Source organism: Anabrus simplex, chromosome 8 (assembly GCF_040414725.1).
Source record: "Anabrus simplex isolate iqAnaSimp1 chromosome 8, ASM4041472v1, whole genome shotgun sequence".
Taxonomy (NCBI): domain Eukaryota; kingdom Metazoa; phylum Arthropoda; class Insecta; order Orthoptera; family Tettigoniidae; genus Anabrus; species Anabrus simplex.
This window is the reverse complement of record NC_090272.1, coordinates 91,125,633-91,148,696: the sequence shown is the minus strand read 5'-3', so window position 1 is coordinate 91,148,696 and position 23,064 is coordinate 91,125,633. Positions and strand designations below refer to the sequence as shown.

The 23,064-nt window shown below is 38.1% G+C and overlaps 1 protein-coding gene across 4 annotated transcripts in view; it reads right to left on the bottom strand.

Moving 5' to 3' along the window:
• LOC136878831 (antigen WC1.1) overlaps positions 1-23,064 on the bottom strand; it is a 144,545-nt gene that overhangs the window by 65,393 nt on the left and 56,088 nt on the right. For all 4 annotated transcript variants that reach the window (XM_068229027.1, XM_068229028.1, XM_068229029.1 and 1 more), the window contains 3 exons: positions 16,192-16,446; positions 10,609-10,715; positions 3,081-3,259 (listed from right to left, as the gene is read on the bottom strand). In XM_068229027.1, coding sequence (XP_068085128.1) covers positions 3,081-3,259; positions 10,609-10,715; positions 16,192-16,446 — 541 coding nt within the window. The remainder of the gene's footprint in view (positions 1-3,080; positions 3,260-10,608; positions 10,716-16,191; positions 16,447-23,064) is intronic.

The window sequence follows — 23,064 nt, the reverse complement described above, 5'->3', positions numbered from 1 at the left end:
CTAAATGCAGATCAGTATTGATTGATTGATTTATTTCAGAAACCAGTTAAGTGGAAATTTGTTCCGGTTTTTTTTAATGGCAAAGTTAATAAGCACAGCATATTTTTCCTTAGATAGAAATTATTAAGAGATATAATACTTTCAAGCTAAAATATTAAAACCCCTACTGTCAGGCCCCGATTTCAAGTAGTTAACGCCCTGGGCAAACAATATTTAGCCGCCCGCCCCTCTGCTCGTTCTAAAAAATAATTAAATATTATTTTCAAGATCATGAGTTTTTAAACAGCACATTATGCAAATACAGTTAATTATCATAATTAAAGTTATCAAGCCAAATAAAGATAACAGCCAAATAAGAATGAGGCTGTTTTTATTGTTATTTAAAAATCCGTTGGTTCAGTTTGATAGTTTGTATGTAAGTAAATAATTTTAGAAATAAGACACGTTTTCTTCATAAAATTTAAATATATAGATTAAATTCAGGTTTTAAAGTTAGAATAGTTTAAAGTGTTTTATATAGTCTAATAAAATAATTGGAATAATTTGTGGAATGTAAAAGTAATTTGAATGTAATGAATTTAAGACGTAATTCACGCAGGCCATAATTACTCGATCCGCCGGCCGCCGACCCTGAAAACCTGGCGCCCTGGGCAAATGCCCAGTCCGCCCATTTGTAAATCGGGGCCTGCCTACCATAACATATTGTCTGATGCTAGACAGTTTCTTTCATTTTCCCAAAAATGACAGATTTGGCGCTTGACTTGTTTCTGAAATAATAGATTCAATTAAGGTACAGCCCCAGCATTTGCTTGGTGTGAAAACTGGAAACCACGGAAAACCATCTTCAGGGCTGCCGACCGTGGGGTTCGAACCTGCTATCTCCCGAATACTGGATACTAGCCGCACTTTAGCGACTGCAGCTATGGAGCTCGGGTTTTAAGTATCTAGAACCGCCACTGCCCATATTGTAATAGGCTACAACTGAAAGAAGAACAACATATATTTATAGTAATTTATTCTTATTCTACTAAACCTTAAAATAGCTTTATAAATGTATACACACAGAGATAATACAGAAACATTAGTAGCAACTACTATTCAGTATGCGGATTCTCAACCGTTACTACATCTCTTTCTGTAACGTTACACCATTTAGCCATTCTTTTAGTGAGATATGTTGTAGCTTATTCGAACTGACGATTCACCTCCGACCTACAATTACCAATAAAAATAAGTTAATTGTCTTAGTTTGAATAGTAAACATCATTGCGTCACTAATATTACAAAGACAATTCAATAAAGTCGGATAACACCTACCTCAGATAAGGCAGCTGTTCTAAGTTCATTCATAATTTCATGGTGTTCTTCACCAACATATTTGTCATATTCTTCGGCGTGTTTTAAAGAATAATGTCGATGAATGTTAATTTTTTTTTATGCTAGTGGTTTTACGTCGCACCGACACAGATATGTCTTATGGCAACGATGGGATAGGAAAGGCCTATGAGTTGGAAGGAACCGGCCGCGGCCTTAATTAAGGTACAGCCCCAGCATTTGCCTGGTGTGAAAATGGGAAACCACGTAAAACCATCTTCAGGGCTGACGACAGTGGGATTCAACCCACTATCTCCGGGATGCAAGCTCACAGCCACGCGCCTCTAACCGCACGGCCAGCTCGCCCAGTGTTAATATTTTTAATAAAGTTTAATGTCTTATTACATTACAAATCAAGCATTTTGCCATTTCATTGCACTCAGTAAAAAGATACGGCATAATAAAACACGACAAAATATAACGTGCTATTGAAAGGTCATACCACAACTAGCGAGTAACAAAGTATTGTCAGCGTGTCCACTGCCGCTTGTTATGAAGCAAGGGTGAGGAAGCGACTGATAGCAGCTGAAGATCTCGCTCACCACATCCCTGCGTGGGTAAGAGCTAATCTGTATCTGTCATCATCCCTCTTCAAGGACAAGGCGCTGCGGCATCTGACGGAAACTGGCTGAACTACCAGCACTAGAATTCGGCCAACACTCGTAAGTCAATAAGCAGAGCTTTATTAAAATCACGATTAAATATATAAAGAATCCCTAATTTTGAAGTATGTTAAAGTAGCCCCTTAGAGAAAAATATAAACTTCGCTATGGTATAGTTTGCTTCCAATTTGAACATCATCTTGACGTAAAACAAGTTTAGGAAAACCGCGGTTCAGAACTCAATTTCATATGGAGATTCGTTATTTTAATTACCATTTTATAACTATATTTGCATTTCTTTTTGAAATATTTTTGCACTAATGAAAAGTGTATCACAGACTACCGTGCGCTATACAAACAAAATAATTTTACCTTGTTCCGTTTCCTTATAAAAACTCTTTCAAACCTTTGACCCATGTTACAACAGCTACTGAGCTGGTGGCCGGCCGTTCCAGCTCCGGCCGCCTCTTAATAATATACATCACTCCATTCTGATGTCATACCGACAAGCAGTTCCAGAATGGTCTGAGTGAAGAGGGCAGGGGTTTTTAGTTGGTGGAAATCCAACTCCCACACAGAGTGGTGTCTTTAAAAGATTTTCCCCTGCCATAACAAAAAAAACTACTTCTACTACTACTACTACTACTACTACTACTTACAGGTAGGAACAGGGGAGTGAAGTACTCACTTTTTGCTGTGGTGGTTAGTAGTGTTGTGTTTTGTATGTAGATGAAAAGAAGTGTATTAAGATGAATACAAACACCTAGTCCAAGCTAGAGAAATTAACCATATGCAGATAAAATCCTTGGCTTAACCTTGTGAACCAAAGATCTGTATATTGACTATTCAGCCAACGAGCTGGATGTAACATGCAACAACAACAACAACAACAATAATAATAATAATAATAATAATAATAATAATAATAATAATAATAATAATAATAATAAATAATAAATAATAATAATAATAATAATAATAATAATAATAATAATAATAATAATAATAATAATAATAATAATAATAATAATAACTATGTACTGAAAGTCAACAAATGTTCAGTTGAGAACATTAAGTTGTATTTGAACATTGGGACTTACTTACTGATGACTGAACGACAGGCAAGTGAACTCTCTTGCATCTAGACAACGTCGAGCACAGGTGATGACGTTGGTATGGAGCCATTTCTCGACATCGTGACCTGCTAGTCTCTGCCTCTTATGCTTTGAAAATTCCTTTATCAATAATTTACATTTCTTTTCATCGACACCATTGGAGCAGTCCTAAAACACAAAGAGATCAGTTATTTAAGTGTGAAAATGTATTTATTTACACATTCACTGGCAAAGCATAAGATAGAGCTACTTTGTGTACTTCTCACTAGTACTGTCAAATGGCAAATGAATGAACAAAAATTTTGATAGCAACCTATAACAAACGTAATAAAGAAATAACAAGGTCAGGTACACATAAAGAATGGCCAACAATATCAAAGGAACATTGAAACAACTGTATTCATAGCCAAGTTAAGATATCGATAGATTGCTTCACTGAAATTTACTATTTAAGAGGAAACCCTACTAAGATTTTGAACCAAAAATAGCTAAGGAAAAGAAAAAAAAATCCCAGTACTACACATGGTAATATCGTAAAATTACCATTTACGCCAAAATTTTAAAAATCAATTGCTACTGACCAGTTGATTAATAATCAGAAGGATTCGTTGTTTTATTTTCTACACCGTGTGCCTCATGGTTTCTTCCATTTGACTTTGGGTTGAGAAGACTTGGGAGTAAGGAGATGAGATGCTCGACTATGTGGTATGTAATACCAACGTACAGTAGTTGGTCCGTTATTGGACATTATAAATTTTCCAGCTAACTCATCCCTGGTTGCCAGTGCTTTGCCCCAGTGTGCTAAATGGGAATCAACATCTATATCATATGTGGTATGTTTCGAGCTGTCAGTGGAGTGTTGGTGTGGAATTACATAAGTAGAAGAATAAGTCTGAGTGGAGCTTTTAAAAATAGGAAAGATCATAACATGAAGATAAAAGAAAAGTTGGAATTCAAGAGGACAGATTGGGGCAAATATTCATTTATAGGACGAGGAGTAAGGGATTGAAATAAATTATCAATGGAAATGTTTGGTAAATTTTCTAGTTCATTGAAAATATTTAAAAAAAAGCTAGGTAAACAATCTTATATATATATAAAAATAAATGTTTGTTTGCTAGTATGTATGTCTCGAATGGACTCAAAAACTACTGGAGCGATCTGGCTGAAAATTTAACAATTTGTTTTTATTACTCCTGGGAGGGTTTAAGAAGTGATTTGAATGAAATCTGATGGGTAGTTCGGCATGGGGGTGAGAAGGGTGAAAAGAATAAAAGAAAAAAATAAATAATGGAAGGTAAGTAAACCGCATGATAAGTCTGATCAGTAGGTTGCCTAACCAACAGTATGTGAAAATTATGATGCGTTTCTTAAAACTCATATTCTTCTTCTTCTATATAAGGTATATAAAAATGAAAGGTCCAAGTTGAGTTTCCATGGCATAGTGGGTGAGAAGGTGTGAAGAAAGAAAATGTAGAAAATGACACAGATTACGGGTGAATGTGTGTGTATGTTTCAGCATAGCTATCAACCAAACTAGATACACATATAACTTACTATCTGGAGAAATTACTGTAGAGGCAAGAAACCCTTAGCACCCCTAAAGGAAGGGGTGAAGTGTAAAAATCCAAAAAACTGACTGATATTAGTGGCAAATTCATAGTCTTTGGGGTAGCTGAGATGAACTGTGACACTATGGATGCCGTTTGAGCCAAAGTTCATTTCCAATCGGGATTGGGGTTAGAAAGGGTGAAAAGAATGTCCAAAATGACCGAGATCATGGATGTTCATGTGCATGTTCCAGCATAGTGCTCAACCAAACATGATACTCATATGACTTACTGTTTGGGAAAGAAAACTTTAGTGTAAGACACCCTAGGAGGTGAAATATTAAAATAATAGAAAACGACCAATATTAAAAGTGAAAACGAATGTATGGTAATATAGTTTTTCTTTTGCATTTGATTAAACGGTTTAGAAACATCTAACATGGTTGAATTAATAAACGCGGGTGAAGCCGTGGGCACCTACTAGTTGTAAATAAATGTAAATGATGATGATGATGATACTTGTTGTTTAAAGGAGCCTAACATCTAGGTCATCGCCCCAATATACGTAAATATGAGGTAAACAATTGATAGGGAATCTGCCACCTGGGCGACACCCCTAAATGCAGACCACTGATGATTGATTTGATTGAGTGATTGATTGATTGATTGATTGATTGATTGATTGATTGATTGATTGATTGATTGATTGATAATCATCAGCATCGACTAATAATAAAAAAAATAAACTGACATAATTGAAATTAGCGGGGAATTCGGTCGAGACTTCCTGCATGCAAATAAAGTTCAATTGCGATTGAATACACAGTATTTCAACATGGGTGAGTACTGTAGTTCTTATAGTGAATTTGCTATGTCAATGTCAATCTCACTCAGAAACCACAGAATGACCTAGAATGCTGTGACGTCATGCATACCTGATAAGGCACCCATTAATAATAAGACCATGATGGGTGCCGATGTAAGACTTGCACGCAAGTTTCTAAATCCCTTATCAGTGCTACTGTGCATGCGCAGTGGCTGGTTATATAAGCTTGTGCAAGCCGTGGCTTACTCATTCCAAGCGGAGCTATGATACGGTACGACGTATTATTATTATTATTATTATTATTATTATTATTATTATTATTATTATTATTATTATTATTATTATTATTGAATTTCCCATTACAAACCCTATTTTACAAGTAGTATATTAGGGCTATAGATAGTGAGACTAAGTTAATACATGACAATTGAATTAAAATAGAGATGGAATCGAAACCGACTTTCAACCTATTAGGTCATGCTACGTACATTTAGTACGTGTTGAAGAGATGTTAAGTACAGAACAAAAATGGCCAACCAGACACCAGTGGGATCCGAACCCACAACCTCCTGATTTCGCGTCGGTTGCTCTACCAATTGAGCTATGGTGGCCTAGGCCATCTTTGTTCTGTTGGAAAGTATCTGAGCTACAGGTCTGGTACTACTACCATCACACTGTAGTGTGCGTTTAAGTTGCCCGTTGAGGGCCAAGTCAATGAATATTGAATTTTCACGACTGCATTGTAATCAAAACCGACTTTCAACCTATTAGGTCATGCTACGTACATTTAGTACGTGTTGAAGAGATGTTAAGTACAGAACAAAAATGGCCAACCAGACACCAGTGGGATCCGAACCCACAACCTCCCGATTTCGCGTCGGTTGCTCTACCAATTGAGCTATGGTGGCCTAGGCCATCTTTGTTCTGTTGGAAAGTATCTGAGCTACAGGTCTGGTACTACTACCATCACACTGCAGTGTGCGTTTAAGTTGCCCGTTGAGGGCCAAGTCAATGAATATTGAATTTTCACGACCGCATTGTAATCAAAACCGACTTTCAACCTATTAGGTCATGCTACGTACATTTAGTACGATGACCTAATAGGTTGAAAGTCGGTCATGCTACGTACATTTAGTACGATGACCTAATAGGTTGAAAGTCGGTTTCGATTACAATGCGGTCGTGAAAATTCAATATTCATTGACTTGGCCCTCAACGGGCAACTTAAACGCACACTACAGTGTGATGGTAGTAGTACCAGACCTGTAGCTCAGATACTTTCCAACAGAACAAAGATGGCCTAGGCCACCATAGCTCAATTGGTAGAGCAACCGACGCGAAATCGGGAGGTTGTGGGTTCGGATCCCACTGGTGTCTGGTTGGCCATTTTTGTTCTGTACTTAACATCTCTTCAACACGTACTAAATGTACGTAGCATGACCTAATAGGTTGAAAGTCGGTTTCGATTACAATGCGGTCGTGAAAATTCAATATTCATCAAAATAGAGATGACTTATAAATGAGATGGAGAAATTTAACAAACACTTTATAACAGCATCTTCTCTGAAATACCATAGTAAGAGGTGCTTGGTATTCTATATTACACATGTTTAAATGCATTAATAATTCATATCTACTCCTGTTAAAAATCGGACACTCAAATAAAAGATGAGGAACAGTTTGTTGCATTTCACAGGTACAGCTGTAGGGCTTCTGAATACTGATTCCAAACCTCTCGAAGTATGATCCAAACTTTCCATGTCCTCTCAAAAACTGAGTTATAATATGTTCATGTTGCAAAAACCTACTTTGTAGTCTGTCTTGAATATTTGGAAAGAACAACTCCCTTGTTAGCCGACCATTAGTGCTGGTGATTCATTGGTTGTTCCACATATCTTGTGTATACTCCCTCAGTTCCTTTTGTACGGTACGACGTAGGCGTTACCCTATGTACAGGAGGCCTTCGCCTGTTGTTAAGAAGAGTATTGTACATATTGATAATAGTGTTAGCGGTGATGGTTATCACGCTTTCAAGATGTATAAACTGGAGGAATCTGGCATATTGCTTGGCTGGAATTTAGACCTAAATGTACAAATCTGTGATTTTATAGAGTAAAAGAGATCATGGTGAGAGTTTATAAGATGATGTATGGTCTGGGTGGGAAATAAAATTAAAAGGATAATGCAGTGTGTGCTATCGGGCAGATGTTTGCAGCATACGAAATGCATCTGAAAAAATTTAATTCACCAGTTGTAATGTATGTTGTACCATACACAATTCTTAATGACAATCAGAAGAATAAATATAAATTAAAAATGGGTACTCACCCAGCATTATCTCCTAAATAAGAAGGACAATTCACAGAAGGATTAATGCACTGTGCAAAGTGGGAACTTCCGTTAAAAAAATGTTGAAGTATGCAATAGTGCTAACCATTACCTTATGGAGGTGGACCATTATAATTTCAAAAAACATAAAATGATTGATTTTACGCAAAGTATGGTCTAAAACAATTAAGAAGTGAAATCATAAGTGTGATCGGCTTTATCCCAACCTATGAGGTAATTGCAATTACATTTAAAAGTTAAAATAGTGGGAAACCAAGCTGACGAGAGTCAAGTGATTTCGCGAGAATTTAGATGGATAATTTAAATATCCTGTATATAAATTTTGAACAATTTTGGACTGATTTCAATACGCTATTTTGACTAAGGGTAAAACTGGTAGGTTTCACACCATCTTATGTTACTCTTCCTTTTGATGTGTGACTTTTTTAACAGATCCTGCAGAGAAATTTATATCACACCTGCACATCAATTTAATTTTAATTTTTCTCAAAAGTAACTTCTTCTTCTAAAATTAAAAATGTCATGAAGAAACATTTATAATCCAATTACTGGGCGAGTTGGCCATGCGGTTAGGGGCACGCAGCAGTGAGCTTGCATCTGGGAGATAGTGGGTTCAAGTCCCACTGTTGGCAGCCCCGAAGATGGTTTCCCGTGGTTTCCCATTTTCACACCAATCAAATGCTGGGGCTGCACCTTAATTAATTCTTTTTTGCTAGTGGTTTCACGTCGCACCGACACAGATAGGTCTTATGGTGACAATGGAATAGGAAAGGCCGAGGAGATGGAAGGAAGCGGCCATGGCCTTAATTAAGGTGTGAAAATGGGAAATCACGGAAAACCATCTTCAGTGCTGCCGACAGTGGGATTCGAACCTACTATCTCCCAGATGCAAGCTCACAGCCACGCGCTCCTAACTGCACGGCCACCTCGCCCGGTGCCAGTTTTATTTCAAGTCTGAAAGAATTATGGAAGGTAAAAGAAGTAGAAGGAGACCAAAATGATTCAGTTTCTAATGAATTACAGATAAGAGGTACTGAACTAAATGAGACCAAAGACCTAGTTACAAACAGAGGATTGTGGAGGTTTTTTGTTAATTCACAGACACTTTAAGACTGAACGCTAAAGGTATAACAGTCTATAATGAGGATGTATGTATATTTTGATCTCTGGAAGGTGCACAAGTAAAACCCGCTGCCATCATCCTGACTGTGGCGAGACTGAAACTTAAGGATACATCCTTGGTATCTGTCCCAAGGGAGCACTGCAAAGGAATAATCACCATCACAAGGTTAGTCAACTCTAGTTTCAGCATTAAGAGAAATGAAGTGGTAAGTTTTCAAAGAAGTTCACTGTGTATCTTCTACGGGATCGAACAACATCATTGCCATTCATTCAAAAAAGCACACTACTTTAGTGTTGATTCATTTTGTAAGAGACACTGAGTAGGCAATTGAGCTTGACACAGAGAGGAGAGATATTTATAAACCATGCCTTCCAAGAAAATATTTTGAAAAGATCGTTCCAGGACGAAGACCAGTTGGACGCACCCAGAGAAAGGTGGTTAGATCAGATAAGAGAAGACCTAGAGAAGAGAGGAGAAACATGGGATGCCTAGAGAGGAAAGAATCATACCTGGACCATAATAAATGGTGGCACATCATTCTTAAACATCATACCTTGCTCACTGGAAGGAATTCATGATGATGATGATGATGATGATGATGATGATGATGATGATGATGATGATGATGATCACAACATCTTACTTCAACATTGGTCAGTTAAAGGATTAATATTTGGTAGCAAGGGAGGTACTAAAATACACCTGGAACATTTTGAAAGGGTTCGGTATCCCCAGAAATACATTCAACAACATCGTAATAGGCATTATCAAAGACTCGTTAAGCATTCTGTACCACCACCTTTGTATTTCGTAATTGTTAATCTAGCCAACTTCATGTGATAATCCCCTATGAATGTGTTGCATTCCATAAAGTATGAGTCCAGGCACTATTTTATTTGTGCCTACCAATAGTTTATTTTTTTTCCAAGTTGTAACATTACTTCTACTAGTGGTTTTGTAAAATTCAGAATCCTTATGGTCACACACAGTAAGAGTCCTGATGTTCTTGTGAAAATATATATGAAATGAAAATCCACAGCCTGCTTCCAGTCATTCGATCGGGTCAGGAATAGAATGAATAAAGCCCCCTTGTAGCGGCGAGGATGGGAATTGTGCCAGCTGCCGAGGCCTGTTGCGCTCCTCTGGGGCAATGATTAATGAATGATTAATGAAATGAAATGTTATTGGAGAATGTTGCTGGAATGAAAGATGACAGAGAAAACTGGAGTATCTGGAGAAAAACCTGTCCCGCCTCTGCTTTGTCCAGCACAAATCTCACATGGAGTGACCGGGATTTGAACCACGCAACTCAGCAGTGAGAGGCCGGCGCACTGCCACCAAGTAAATTCAGTAGGTTATTTTCCTCTGGCATTTTTAGCATAAGCAAAGGATCAGAGACTGGCATTAAGAAGGGTGATGAACAAAACATTATTTATATGTATTTATGCGAATAATACCCGCACATTTTTTCAAAAAATTTGGGGCACGAAATTGGGGTGCGAGTTTTATTTGCATCAATGTTGGCTTGTTTTTTTTTTTTTCTTTTCAAAATCAGCCTTCCTAAATTTAGGGTGCGGGATTATTCGGTGGCGGGTATTATTCGTGTATATACGGTAAATAACAATATGAAGTTGACCATGTAAGTGCTCACAAACCTGCATGAACTTACCTCATCCCCATCACACTGCCAACTGTCGGGAATACACTCTCCTGGCTGACACTGAAATTCATTTTCCTTACAGTCAACAGCTGCTCCTGTTCCATCTCTCTTCACACCTGTAAAGTAGTAACATTTGTAATACAAGTAGAACTATTTTTAACTGTGTGTTTTCAATATACTGTATTAATTGCTATGGAAAATACTATGACAACGAAGACCCTGAGTGTGGAAGGGTTGCTGGAAGTCAATAAGGCAACCGTGCGGTGACAATGTGTGTGTACCAGCAGCGAGGAAAACAATAACATCACCAAAATGTTGAGGCTCATGATAAGGAAGGTCCTAGAAGAAGCTGGACACTGATTAGAATGGATCTGGAAGTGGAAACTACGAGAATCTTCCACGGACATATGTAAAGGATGCCACGCGAGAGAGTGGAGAGCCAGTCTGGAGTCAGTCAGTGTTGCATCAATTACAAACAAGTTACGAGATCGTTGCGATTCCTGTGAGTCACAAGTACTGTAGCACCACACCATGTGAGGTGAACTGTTCTGGAATGAGAGTGTGCTATGATATACTGTGCTGGAGAACAAGAGTTCTCTTGTTTTTCTTTACGTCACACCAACACAGATAGGTCTTATGGCGATGATGGGACATGAAATGCCTAGGTGTGGGAGGGAAGCAGCCATGGCCTGGTGTAAAAATGTGAAACCATGGAAAACCATTTCAGGGCTGCCGACAGTAGGGTTCGAACCCTCTATCTCCTGGATGCAAGTTCACAGCTGCGTGACCCTAATCGCACGCTAACTTACCCGGTAAACAAGAGTTCAATGAAACAGTGTGCAATGATAATGACCAAGTGAGTGAGTGAGTGAAGTGGAAAACTCAAAACACAGTGAACTTGTAAACAACTCTATATAGTAGTTTAATAAATTTAGTGGATATTAAAACATGCTACCTTTCTGTGTAGCAATTTTTAGTTTTACCTGTCACAACTGGTGTCAGAAGTGGGATTTAATCGATAGTGTGTTTCAGTGCTAGGACATTTTCTAGAGTAATTGGAAAGACGGAATCTGGCTTGCAGGCGCTCGTAGATAAGCTCAGTGTAATGGAGTGAGGACTCTATTACTTCAATTCATCCAGTAATTTCAAGTTTAAATGACATCTGAAGAAGTGTGGTGATCTAACATTATCAGCAGACCCTCCATTTTTGCAAGTAAATTTTCATGCACTGGCTTATCTACCATATTTGTTCAGTAAAGGTCTTCTCTGATTCTGTCAATGTGTCTGGTGTGTTTATAGTTTGAATAGAGTTTCTCATATTATATAGATATCTTGTTTGTCAGTCTGGTTGAATCCATGCACTTTATATGTCCATAGAGCTTCAGTTGCTGTTTTCTTATGACATCAGTGAGGGGTTTGGTGTATTACTACAGAGAGAGAGATTTATTAAAGAAATAAATAAATCGTCTGTCCTCCAATGAGTGTGACCATTTGGATTGAGAATACGTACAATCAGGTTATAATTTCAATAGAATTCACAAACATCAGAAAGGAAATTTATAAATGTTAATGCTGTTACTGTCTTCTTCTTCTTCTTCTTTTTTTAGGGAGGAGTGATATTCATGTTCTCAGACACAGATGGAAATGAGTGATCTGTACATAGTCCCTCAGAATCTGTATTACTATTCTTTCTACTTCACAGAATGGAACTAACAAATTTTATAGTAAGGTTGATGCTCGTGATCCTCTATCACCATTTTCCTGGGTCCTAGTATAATTTGTATGTATCAATGTCTCAAAGCTCTAGTGTACTGAGTAGGCCTTTCTGGTCTAATACCGTACTAGCCATCCCTGCAGTGGACAGTACTACTGGGCTGGTAACTGTATATAGTAACGAGTTTTGACATTTCTACTAATGTTTCTTTTATTATAGGTTACACCTTTCTCTGTGATATTCTATGAAATTATTTCACCCATATACTTAATTCTGAAACTCATTTAATGGATTTGAATTGGATATTTAGGATGGTAGCACTTGTGTCTGTCATACCATTTTGAAGGGGATCTGGAATCCATTTCTTTCTGTGCAATTCTTGAAGCTTTCTGCCTGACTGCATGCTGTGTCAATGTTTATCAAGAGTAAGGCTAAATTGTCTGCAAATATCAAACAATCAATCTTGACTTCTTTCCTCTTGCCTTTTCTTCACTTTATTTTGTGGTCTGTTACTGCCAACCCCTTGCACCATTCTCTTGTGAATTTCACTACCAACTTAAAAAACTTTGTTCTGTTTATCCCAGTTTTTTCTGGGGTCACTGGAGCCACCCAGGCTCATTTTATTTTTGGCCTGAGTTTTAAGGCCGGCTGCCCTTCCTGATACCATGTGATTCTTGAGGTGAAAATCTCAATCCAGGAATCGACTGGGATTCGAATCAGCCTTCTGAGCTACCCCCCTTACACCTCCTCCGTGACTTTCTCTAATACCAAGCTGAATAATATAGCTGATATTTTGTCACTCTGTCACGTGCCAGTCTTGATGGAGGAGGGTTTTGAGACCTCGCCCATAAATTTCACTTTGGGGAGAGTGTCGACTATTGTTTGCATGATGAGGTTGATGGTCGTAGTATCAATACCGAATTCATATAACACATTAAAGAGTGTGGTGCAATCGATTGAGTCACATGCCTTCTTGAAGTCCACAAAGACGCACGCATGTGATTCATCTGTGTTTGAGTATAAGTTTCAGGTTGAAGATTTGCTCTGGTCTTGAATTTTCTGATTGTAACCTTGCCTGGTATTAGCTAATGGTTCATTCTGCTTTGTCTTGTATGTTTTCTTAGCAGGACTCTAGACAGAATTTTATATATGACTGCCAGGGGAGAGTTCCCTCCGAAATTATTCACATCAATTTTGTTGCCCCTTGTTGAGTAAGCGTCAAGTCACTGAAAAATGTAACAAGAGGAACAGACTGTTATGTTCATGTTTCCTAGATCTAGAGAAGTCATATGACAGAGTATCAAGGGATAAGATGTTAGCCATACTGGGAGATTATGGGATTAGTGGTAAGTGATTACAGGCCATCAAAATAATTTTTGTTGACAATCATGCTTCAGTGATAGAATGAATTCTTGGTTTGAAATAGTTACAGGGGTTAGACAAGGCTGTAATCTTTCTCCTTTGTTGTTCATAGTATATACAGATCATTTTCTGAAAGCAGAGTCGTATTCAGGCATATGCCTTATGTGCCCAGGACCAGGGCAGCTAATTTATGGGGTGGCAAAAATGGAAAGATCTAATAGTTTGAAAATAAGTTTTTAGAATGCGCGCACTTTTGTAGTATTCAAAAGCAAAAGCTACCAACATGAATAATGGAAGTTTCATTCCAAGCTGTCGGTAATAATATTATTAATACCACCTCAATGTTGAAACACAGTCCACTTGGTTCTGTGTATGGCTATCAAGATGACTTCAGGCTGCAACTTGGTCGATCGGGCAGAAAATCAGTGACACCTAGAGACAACCGCATAGTGGTAAGTGAATCGAGAAGGCCGCTAATTTATCATAATACCCAGAGTTACGGAGATGTCCTTGAAAGTGAAAGTTGGTTTTTGTTGATTTTGTGAGAGTTTTATTAAGTGTTTTTCAAGTTATGTACGCAATGTGGGAGGTCGAAAACGATTACAGTAAGCAGTGTAAATTATCACAAATTAGCAGAAGGGAAAAAGAGGAGGGAAAGTGAATTGTTCTCTCAAACTCCAAATTTAGACTTTTTTTCCACAGGATCCAAACTATAACTCGAACAACTTCCTCTCATACAATGACGAAAATAAACACATAGTCAAAAGTGATCTGATAGAATCTGAGGATGTTTTTTTAGAACAAAACATGTACAAGGTGACGCACGATAAGTCATCTGATTTGTTTCATGAATAACACATTTGTTGTTGACAAGATTTGTAATTCATTGATATAGAAGTAAAGAATACAGCTTGGAAATACAACCTAATGAATCACATGTTCAATATGACTGCCGTTTTGTTTTACAACTTCTTCAAGTCACACACGTGCATTTGTGACGACTCTCTGACACAAATCTTCTGGAATGGCGTGGCATAACTCCACAATGATGCCCATAAGTTGCACTGCATTTTCGGGTCTTCTGTGGTACACCTTCTCTTTAAGAAACCCCAAAGGAAAAAGTCACATCGGTTAATGTCTGGGATGTGAGGTGGTCACATTCCTCCTCCTTCATAACATTCTGGAAATCTGTTTGACAATACCCTAAGGTCAAGTCTTTCCTCTGGGCTGATGACCTTCGATGTTAGGCCACTTAAAACAACAAGCAGCATCAGTCTTTCCTGTAGGAAATCAAGCACAATGTTGGCAGTATGGTGTCGTGCTCCATCCTGCATTAACCATTGTGTCTGCAATGGAAGACCTGTGGCCATGAGTTGAAGAAAGAATTAGTTTCGCAGCATGTCTAAATAACGTTCACTGGTTACTGTAGCATCGAAGAAAAACGGACCGATGATTCCATGGCTTGACATTGCAACCCGTACGCACACTTTCTCCCCATAGGTGTCTTTCATGTGGATTATTCGCGGAGGTTCACATGCCCAAAATCGAACGTTCTGTTTGTTCACAACACCGTTCACGTAAAAATAAGCTTTGTCCAAAAACCATGTGTTGTGTAGCACTGCCTCTTGGTCTTGCTCGATTGCACACCTTGCAAACTGTAGTCTCCACTCCTTATCTCTCGCTGTAAGCTTATGCGCCACAGTCATCTTGTATGGATACAAGCGAAGCTCGGATTGAATAATTCTTTGTACAGATTGACGTGAAATTCCCAACTCGGCACTAGCTCTTCTTGTTGATTTACTCGGACTACGAGTCAAAGCCACTTGAACTGCTTCAATGTTTTGCGGCGAACATACGGTACGTGTATGTGGCCACTTACACTCCAAAACAGATCCGGTACCTGCAAATTTGTAATGTAATCTGTGTATTGTCTGTGGGCTGGGAGCCTACCGTGTGCCGAAATGAGCATGAGACTTTCTCTGTGTCAATGTAACACTGTTCGCTGCCGCAAACAGTAACACAATCTTCGTCTTTTATGCGACGGTCAACCATCCTTTGTCCGCCATCACACCAAAATGAAATGACGCACTCAAAACCGAAGCGATGAACTCGTAAAATGACATCTGGAGTAATTTCCATGAACTGCATGAAGTTGAGCGCACAATTTGAAAGCTATTGCCCCAATAGTATACTTGTAGGATCAAAATTCAATCAGGTGACTTATCGTGCACCACCCTGTAATTCTGTTAATAATAGGTATTTTTTTTTACAGGTGCGTTGTAGTGTTCTATGTGTTATATTCTGTGTTTTGACAGGCTGAAAAAAGCTATATTAAACATCAAATCAGTAAGAATTATTGCCGATACAAACAGATGGGAACAATGGAAGGAAAATACTTGGAATGAGGAGATAAAGGCTGTTAGGAATAAACTAAGCTATACATATAAACCGGCTTCTGTGGTGGGGTCATGTGAGTCACACAATAAATAGATGTCCCTAACACAAAATGTGTATACCTGTGTTGTAGCACCTTGGGATGTCACAAGGTTCGTACTTGTTCTTCCTTCCAATGTAACACCAAGGATGATTCTCACTTCCACCGATGTTTCGGCAGTAGTTGTGTCCCGAGAGAGCGTCAATCCTTGTTTTCTCAGACACCCTGTATTTGAGCAAGGTGACGACATTGGGGGCATCCCAGGACTGGCATGGAGTCCCACTCTCGGTCACATTAGCAGAGCCACTGTAATCTTGACCATAACTTGTAACACACCCTGCACATAAAAATTGTTGTACTTGTTACTTACACTTTCTATTGAAGCATAACATACCAGTATAGGGATTTTTATTGTTTGGAGTGAAAGAGACCAATCTTGAGGGGACTGATATGAGAATGGCAGAAGATGCCAAGAATGAATTTGGAAGAACTACAAAAAGAGGGCGATGAGAGAAAGTTGTTAAAAATGGACATGGCAGGGTTTGAGTGAAATGTCTATCATGTATTGTAAGTAGAAACAAATTGAAATTTTCACATCATTTATTTATTCATATAAGGTTTCATTTGCACAATTTTTAGTGATTTTCAAAATATAATTGAAGAATGGTGAATGATTTCAGAAGTAAGTTTTAAAATATAATTTGATTTTACATGATACCAGCACTGCAAGCTCAAGTTTGCAATGCTCATGTAGCTGTCTCATTTGTTTTTGTTTTTTCAATTGGCTTTACAGCGCACCACACAGATAGGTTTTATGGTGATGATGGGATAGGAAAGTGCTAGGAGGGGGAAGGGAGCAACCATGGCCTTAATTAAGGTACAGCACCAACATTTACCTAGTGTGAAAATGGGAAACCACAGAAAACTGTCTTCAGGGCCGTCGACAGTGGGGTTCGAACCTACTATATATCCTGAATGATAGTTCATAGCTGTGCACCCCTAACCGGACAGCCAACTCGCTTGGTCTCATTGCTATTTTACTGTACATAAAATTAGTAGCAGCAATTGGTAATTAGAAGTAGGAGGGACAAAAAATGTATAGAAGACAAAAAGTACCCAGGTTTGTGGGATATAGCGGCAGCGGTGGGGGGGCAGGAAGGTATATACATCAAGACTGAAGAAAAAACTACAAAGTGGTAAGTTTTTTATGCTCTCTGAGCAAATTTTGTCAGAGAGGTAAAGGTTGACAGTCTACCAACTAGTGCAGTAATAGTAGTTTTTTAACCTTTTTGATTCAATACTATACAATAAAACGTTCAACAAAGGAACAATATTCTACATGTGCCCCCCCTCCCACTCAACCCCTTAATTGCTGCTACTGTATAAAATATCTGATATACAAGGCATGTCTTTTAAGTAATTACCATTTTGATATAGAAAAAAAGTAATGCAATTTTTTAAACAAATCTTTTTTTTTACATGTAAACCTGTACCTTACACTATTTCTCAACATAAGTTCCAAGCATATTAAGGCACTTGTCATATCATGAAACCTGCTTCTGAATTCCATCCTCATAGAAATCTGCTACCTGATGTGCCAGCCACGTGGTGCTGACCTTCTAAATACATTTTTTTAAAGTACAGGAAAAAATGGTAGTTACTAGGCGCTAGGTCAGGACTATACGGAGGATAATCAAATTGTTCCCAACCAAATGAAGCAATGAGGTCTCGGGTTCAACAGTTCGGCTTAGGAACGCATCGCCTTCATTACTGTACCATGCAAGGAAATTTAAAGCACTACCTACATGCTTGGTTTTGTACACCTCTGTCAGCATCCTCATTACCCAACGTGAGTACAACTTCCAATAATCTAAGGGTCCTGACACAATTGCATAAAGAACACTCCTTGAAATTTCAGGCAACTCATAACTTAATAACAAAATCGTAAAGTGTTTGTGTTCTTGAAGCTTTGCATCAACTCTTTGCACCAAGTATTCAGTAATAACAGATAGTTGCTCACTACGCTTCTCGTCATGGACATTAATATGGCCTTCTTTAAATGCTCTAAACCATTTTCTTAGCATTCCTTTGCTCATAATGTGTTCTCCATACACTTCACTAATCTGTCGATGAATTTCAACAGCTTTCATGTCTTTTGCATTTAGGAAACAAATCACAGCGTGTACTTCACACTCGGCGGGACTGTTAATTGTCAGGGGCAGTTTAAATAAGCACAAACATAAATACAATAATAATTAATAAATTAATGCCTTATGGTCCACCTTTTTCAATACTATATTATGCAATATTATTGAATCATTACTAAACTAGGGACTAGTTTTGGCATTGGCTGGCCATCTTCAGCCTTAATGTAATACATCTAATAACTAAACAAATGTAAAAACACACAATTGACATGAAAACTAATGTACAAACACACAATTAACATTAAAATCTGGGAAGAACTAAGTGTAAAATCTGAAATATAAATTAGGCTCTAAATTCTTTGCTAATCATCCAGACTCTTTCTTGTATTGATATTCATAGAATTGTTAGTTCCATCACTGCTAACCATTACAATTTAAATTGCAAAACGGGAACTGGTAAATAATGATTCTGTAGTCAGATCATCAATCACCAAATATACTTGAGTGGTGTTAACAGTATGCAAGCCACTGGATGCCACTGTAAAGAACCACCAGCTGACACAGAACTGCTAGATGGTGTTACAACATAAATAAAATGAAATGTTCCTGTAGTGCTTGTTAAAAACCTGCTGAACTGCTGTTGGACATTGTCAGGACAGCACATGAAGATATGGTTAAAACTGACACATTCTTAATTTGTGGCTGGTATAAATTCACAATTCATTGCGGTGTCCATGAAGTTAACATGAATAAATGATAGATAAAATTAGATAAAATTAATGAATAGAAGGAGAGAGAGAGAGAGAGAGAGCGTGTTAGTCAAATGGCATAGGTTATATGAGACTTACCTCTCGTTGTGGCATGTGGTGCGTGGTGTACTGTTGTGTGCCTCATACCAATGGTTGTGAGATTCAAAGGAAAAGGAAGGAGCGGGGCAAGGAGAGGGGGGCGGGACAAGGAGTGGTGGGACGGGGCGAGGGGAGAGGTTGAGGAAAGGAGAGCGGGTGGAGGGGACGGGGGTAATTAAGGCGGGGCCGAAGGATGTGGGAAAAGAGGTGGATGCTGAGGAAAGGTGCTGTAAGTATTATGAAAAACTGAATTATGACTTGTTGGTTGGACGTTTCTAAAAATGGGAATTAGAAGGTCAAATAGGATATTTGGCTTTTCTGAAATGTCATTAAGATTATGATTCGGGTTAAAATATTGATCAGTGTGTATTAAGCAGCTTTCAGTAATATTAAGGAGGGGTCCTTTGTTGATGATTTTGAGAATTTCCATATCTTGTTTTATGTCTGTGAATTTGTGATTATAGTCATGCATATGCTGTCCTAGAGTTGAAAATTTATTGTACTTCAGGGCATTGACATGTTCCGAGTACCTTATATTAAATTTCCTCCCGGTCTGTCCGACGTAAGAAGAATTACAAATCCTGTATACTCCTGATTTTGAAAAACTATTGAACTTGTTTAAGGATGTGGCATTATGTAAGACTTGTGCGTTCCTATTGTTGGTTTTGAAAACTACTTTTACATTGTGCTTTTTAAAGATGTTGGTGACTTAGTAAATTTGTTCATTGAACGTAAGATATAAAGGGAGGAGTTGTTTTGTTTATCTTTTTTCAAAGTGGTAGAGGGGCGATATTTATATTTACTGATTATTTTTTCAATAAAGAAACTGTTGTATCCATTGGATTTAGCTATATTACAAATGATGTTCAACTCATTTTTGAGGTCTCTTTTAGACATGGGAACATTGAAGGCTCGGTACACCATGCTGTTGTATGCTGCTCGTTTGTAAATTTGGGGGTGTGAAGAAGCTTGACAGATTGTAGTGACTGTTTGGGTGGGTTTTCTGAAAATCTTATATCTTAAGTAGCTTGGGTGCCTGATAATAGTTAAGTCTAAAAAATTAATTTTCCGTTCAATTTCGGATTCAAGTGTGAATTTTATATGTGGGTCAATGTTATTTAGATTAATGAGGGTGGTAGCAGCATCTGTGATGCTCTCATCCATAATTACTATGGTATCATCTACATATCTTGCCCAGAAAAGGATGTTGTCAAAGTTATTATTATTATGATCATCAATTTTAGTGTGTTCCAAAAAAATCCAAGTAAATCTTGGCTAAGATACCCAAGGTCAGCGATCCCATAGCCAATCCTTCTTGTTGATAAATAACATTATCGAAAGTAATTATGGATGAGAGCATCACAGACGCTGCTACCACCCTAATAAATCTAAATACCATTAATCTCATTAAGCTCTGCTCTGAACGACAACCGAAGCACAGCAGCAACCATATTTAAAAATGGTACTTACTTAAAAAATATTCTTCGTACTAAACAATATAAAATAGACATTTTGCTTCCTAAGTATAATAATATAATAATACCTACGAAGAAATTTAACAACAATAATCTACATAACCGTACTATTATTTACAATTTAATGTTGAATACCAGAAATTTCTCACATTGAGAAAAGATTTAGTAACCATGTTACAAGTGTGCACAATTAATATTACAAAATAGGAATCTAGACAAGGATTACTTAAACTGGGAACTATAGCTGAGTACAACTATTACAGGCTCTATTGCTTACCTTCCATAACAGTAACGAAGATTGTATGATGATGTTGATAAAGAAGGAGAAAAAGTGATGTTGTTCTACAAGCTTGTCCCATGGAGATACCTTGAGCACACTCATTTAAAGCTTCCGTGGTTTGATATCTAAGCTCCTGCAGTAGGATGTTCCTTTTACGACTACCCACAACAATGAAGGAATGTTTGTAGGTTGAAGATTTATGCTTACGAAGAGTGTGCAGTGGTGTGTTCAGCACTCTGGTATTTTTCTCATGGTGTTCAGAAAGGCTGTGAAATCATTTGTACAGGTAGGCTTGGGATTGTGCCTATGGTTGTGGCACCATACACAACCATTAACTCGGCTCAAGGGAGATAGGGTCACCTTCCCTATTCCTCCATTTGAGTAATTCCTGTCTGGCGTGTCCACGTCGCGGGGGTGGGCACCCTACACTTCAGTAGGCCGGAGTGATAGGATGGCTGAGTTCAGTCGGGGACCCAGTCCTGTGGGGTATAACACAGAACCCATGCCCAGGGATACGGGCGAAGACCTCAACGGCAGTGAAGGCGGAAGTGAAAATCACTGGTACGGCAGATCTGGCGGAAGAGGCAATATCTGATCCCTGAGATCTGACTCAAGGCCTGCTGCCTTGCACGTTGATAGGGGACTATTAAAGGCTAAGGGAGATAACCCTGACAAAAAATCTTCTGAAGTGATATGCCCAGCAAGTCAGCTTCTGAATAATTTGGAATTGCTTTCAAAACTATTCGAGGCCTCGGATGGAAATATTTTTATCACCAGAATAATGACTCTAGTTCCCTCATTGGTAATGATATCAATGACGGTTCAATACCCAATGCTCCATCACAACCAAAGAGGAGAACACACAAAACTCGACATGAGACTGTAATCAAAATTGCCACGCTAAACATTCTGACACTAACTGGCAAAATAGAGGAATGTGTAGACTTAATGAAAACAAGGAACATAAACATACTGGGTCTCAGTGAAACCAAGTGGAAGGGAAAAGGATCAAAGGAACTCAGAGAGGGATATCATCTATTTTGGTCAGGTGGAGATCAAGCAAAAAATGGAGTTGGTGTTGTTATGGATCATCAAATGAAAGATCATGTAGTAGAAGTAAAATATGTTTCTGATCAGATTCTTCACATAATGCTGAAATGGGATTCTTCCCAGAACATCAACATCATTCAGTGCTATGCACCACAGACTGGTTGTGAAGAAGAAGAAAAAGAACATTTTGAAGAAGACATAGAGGAAAGAACAAGAGGAGATGGAACGATTATCATAGGGGATATGAATGCTCAAGTATGAACTGTGAGAGATGGATAAATGAAAGTATTCTAGGAGCATATGGATGGGGTCCACGAAACCCAGAAGGAACTAGACTACTTGATCTCTGCCTGAGGAACAACCTTATAATAGGGAACTCATGGTATCAAAAACCAAAAAGCCATAAGGTCACAAGATATGGATGGGATGGAAAAAGTGAATCTCTTATAGATTACTTTTTGATCAAGAAACAACTACAAAATAGACTGTTAGACATAAAAGTGATTCCTAGTGTCTCCCTGGAAAGTGATCATAGACTCCTCATTGGATACTTCAAGTTTAACAAGTTTAAAGAAGTAACAACCACACAGGTAAAGAAACTCAAGACTAGGAAGCTGAAGGACAATGATAGAATAATAGAGGTCCAAGAAAACATCAAAACAGTGATACCACAGATGAAAGAACAGGTGAGGAGAAATGGAAGGATCTGAAAGAAAATCTAGTAATGATAACTGAGAAGGTTTGTGGACAAACCAGTGGCACAAGAAGATGGAAGGAAACTCCATGGTGGAATAACAGAACAAGAACTGCTGTCCTGAACAAGAACAACATGTTCAGAAAATATTTCAAGGACCGGACTGATCATAATAAGGAACTATACTGGGTTGCTAAAAAACAAGCAAACAAAGTTGTTACAGAAGAACGAGAGAAGTGGTTGAACAAGTGGAGTGATGAACTGAAAGAGGATGTTAATGGTAATAAGAAAATGTTATATGGGATGATGAAAAATAGAAAAAGAGATAAAGAACACTCCAAATACCTAAGAGATGATAATGAAAATCTGATCACTGAAGATGAGAAGATCAAAGAGACTTGGAGGACTTACTTTGATGAATTGCTAAATTGAATTGCATGCAGCCTACACAAAAAGACAGT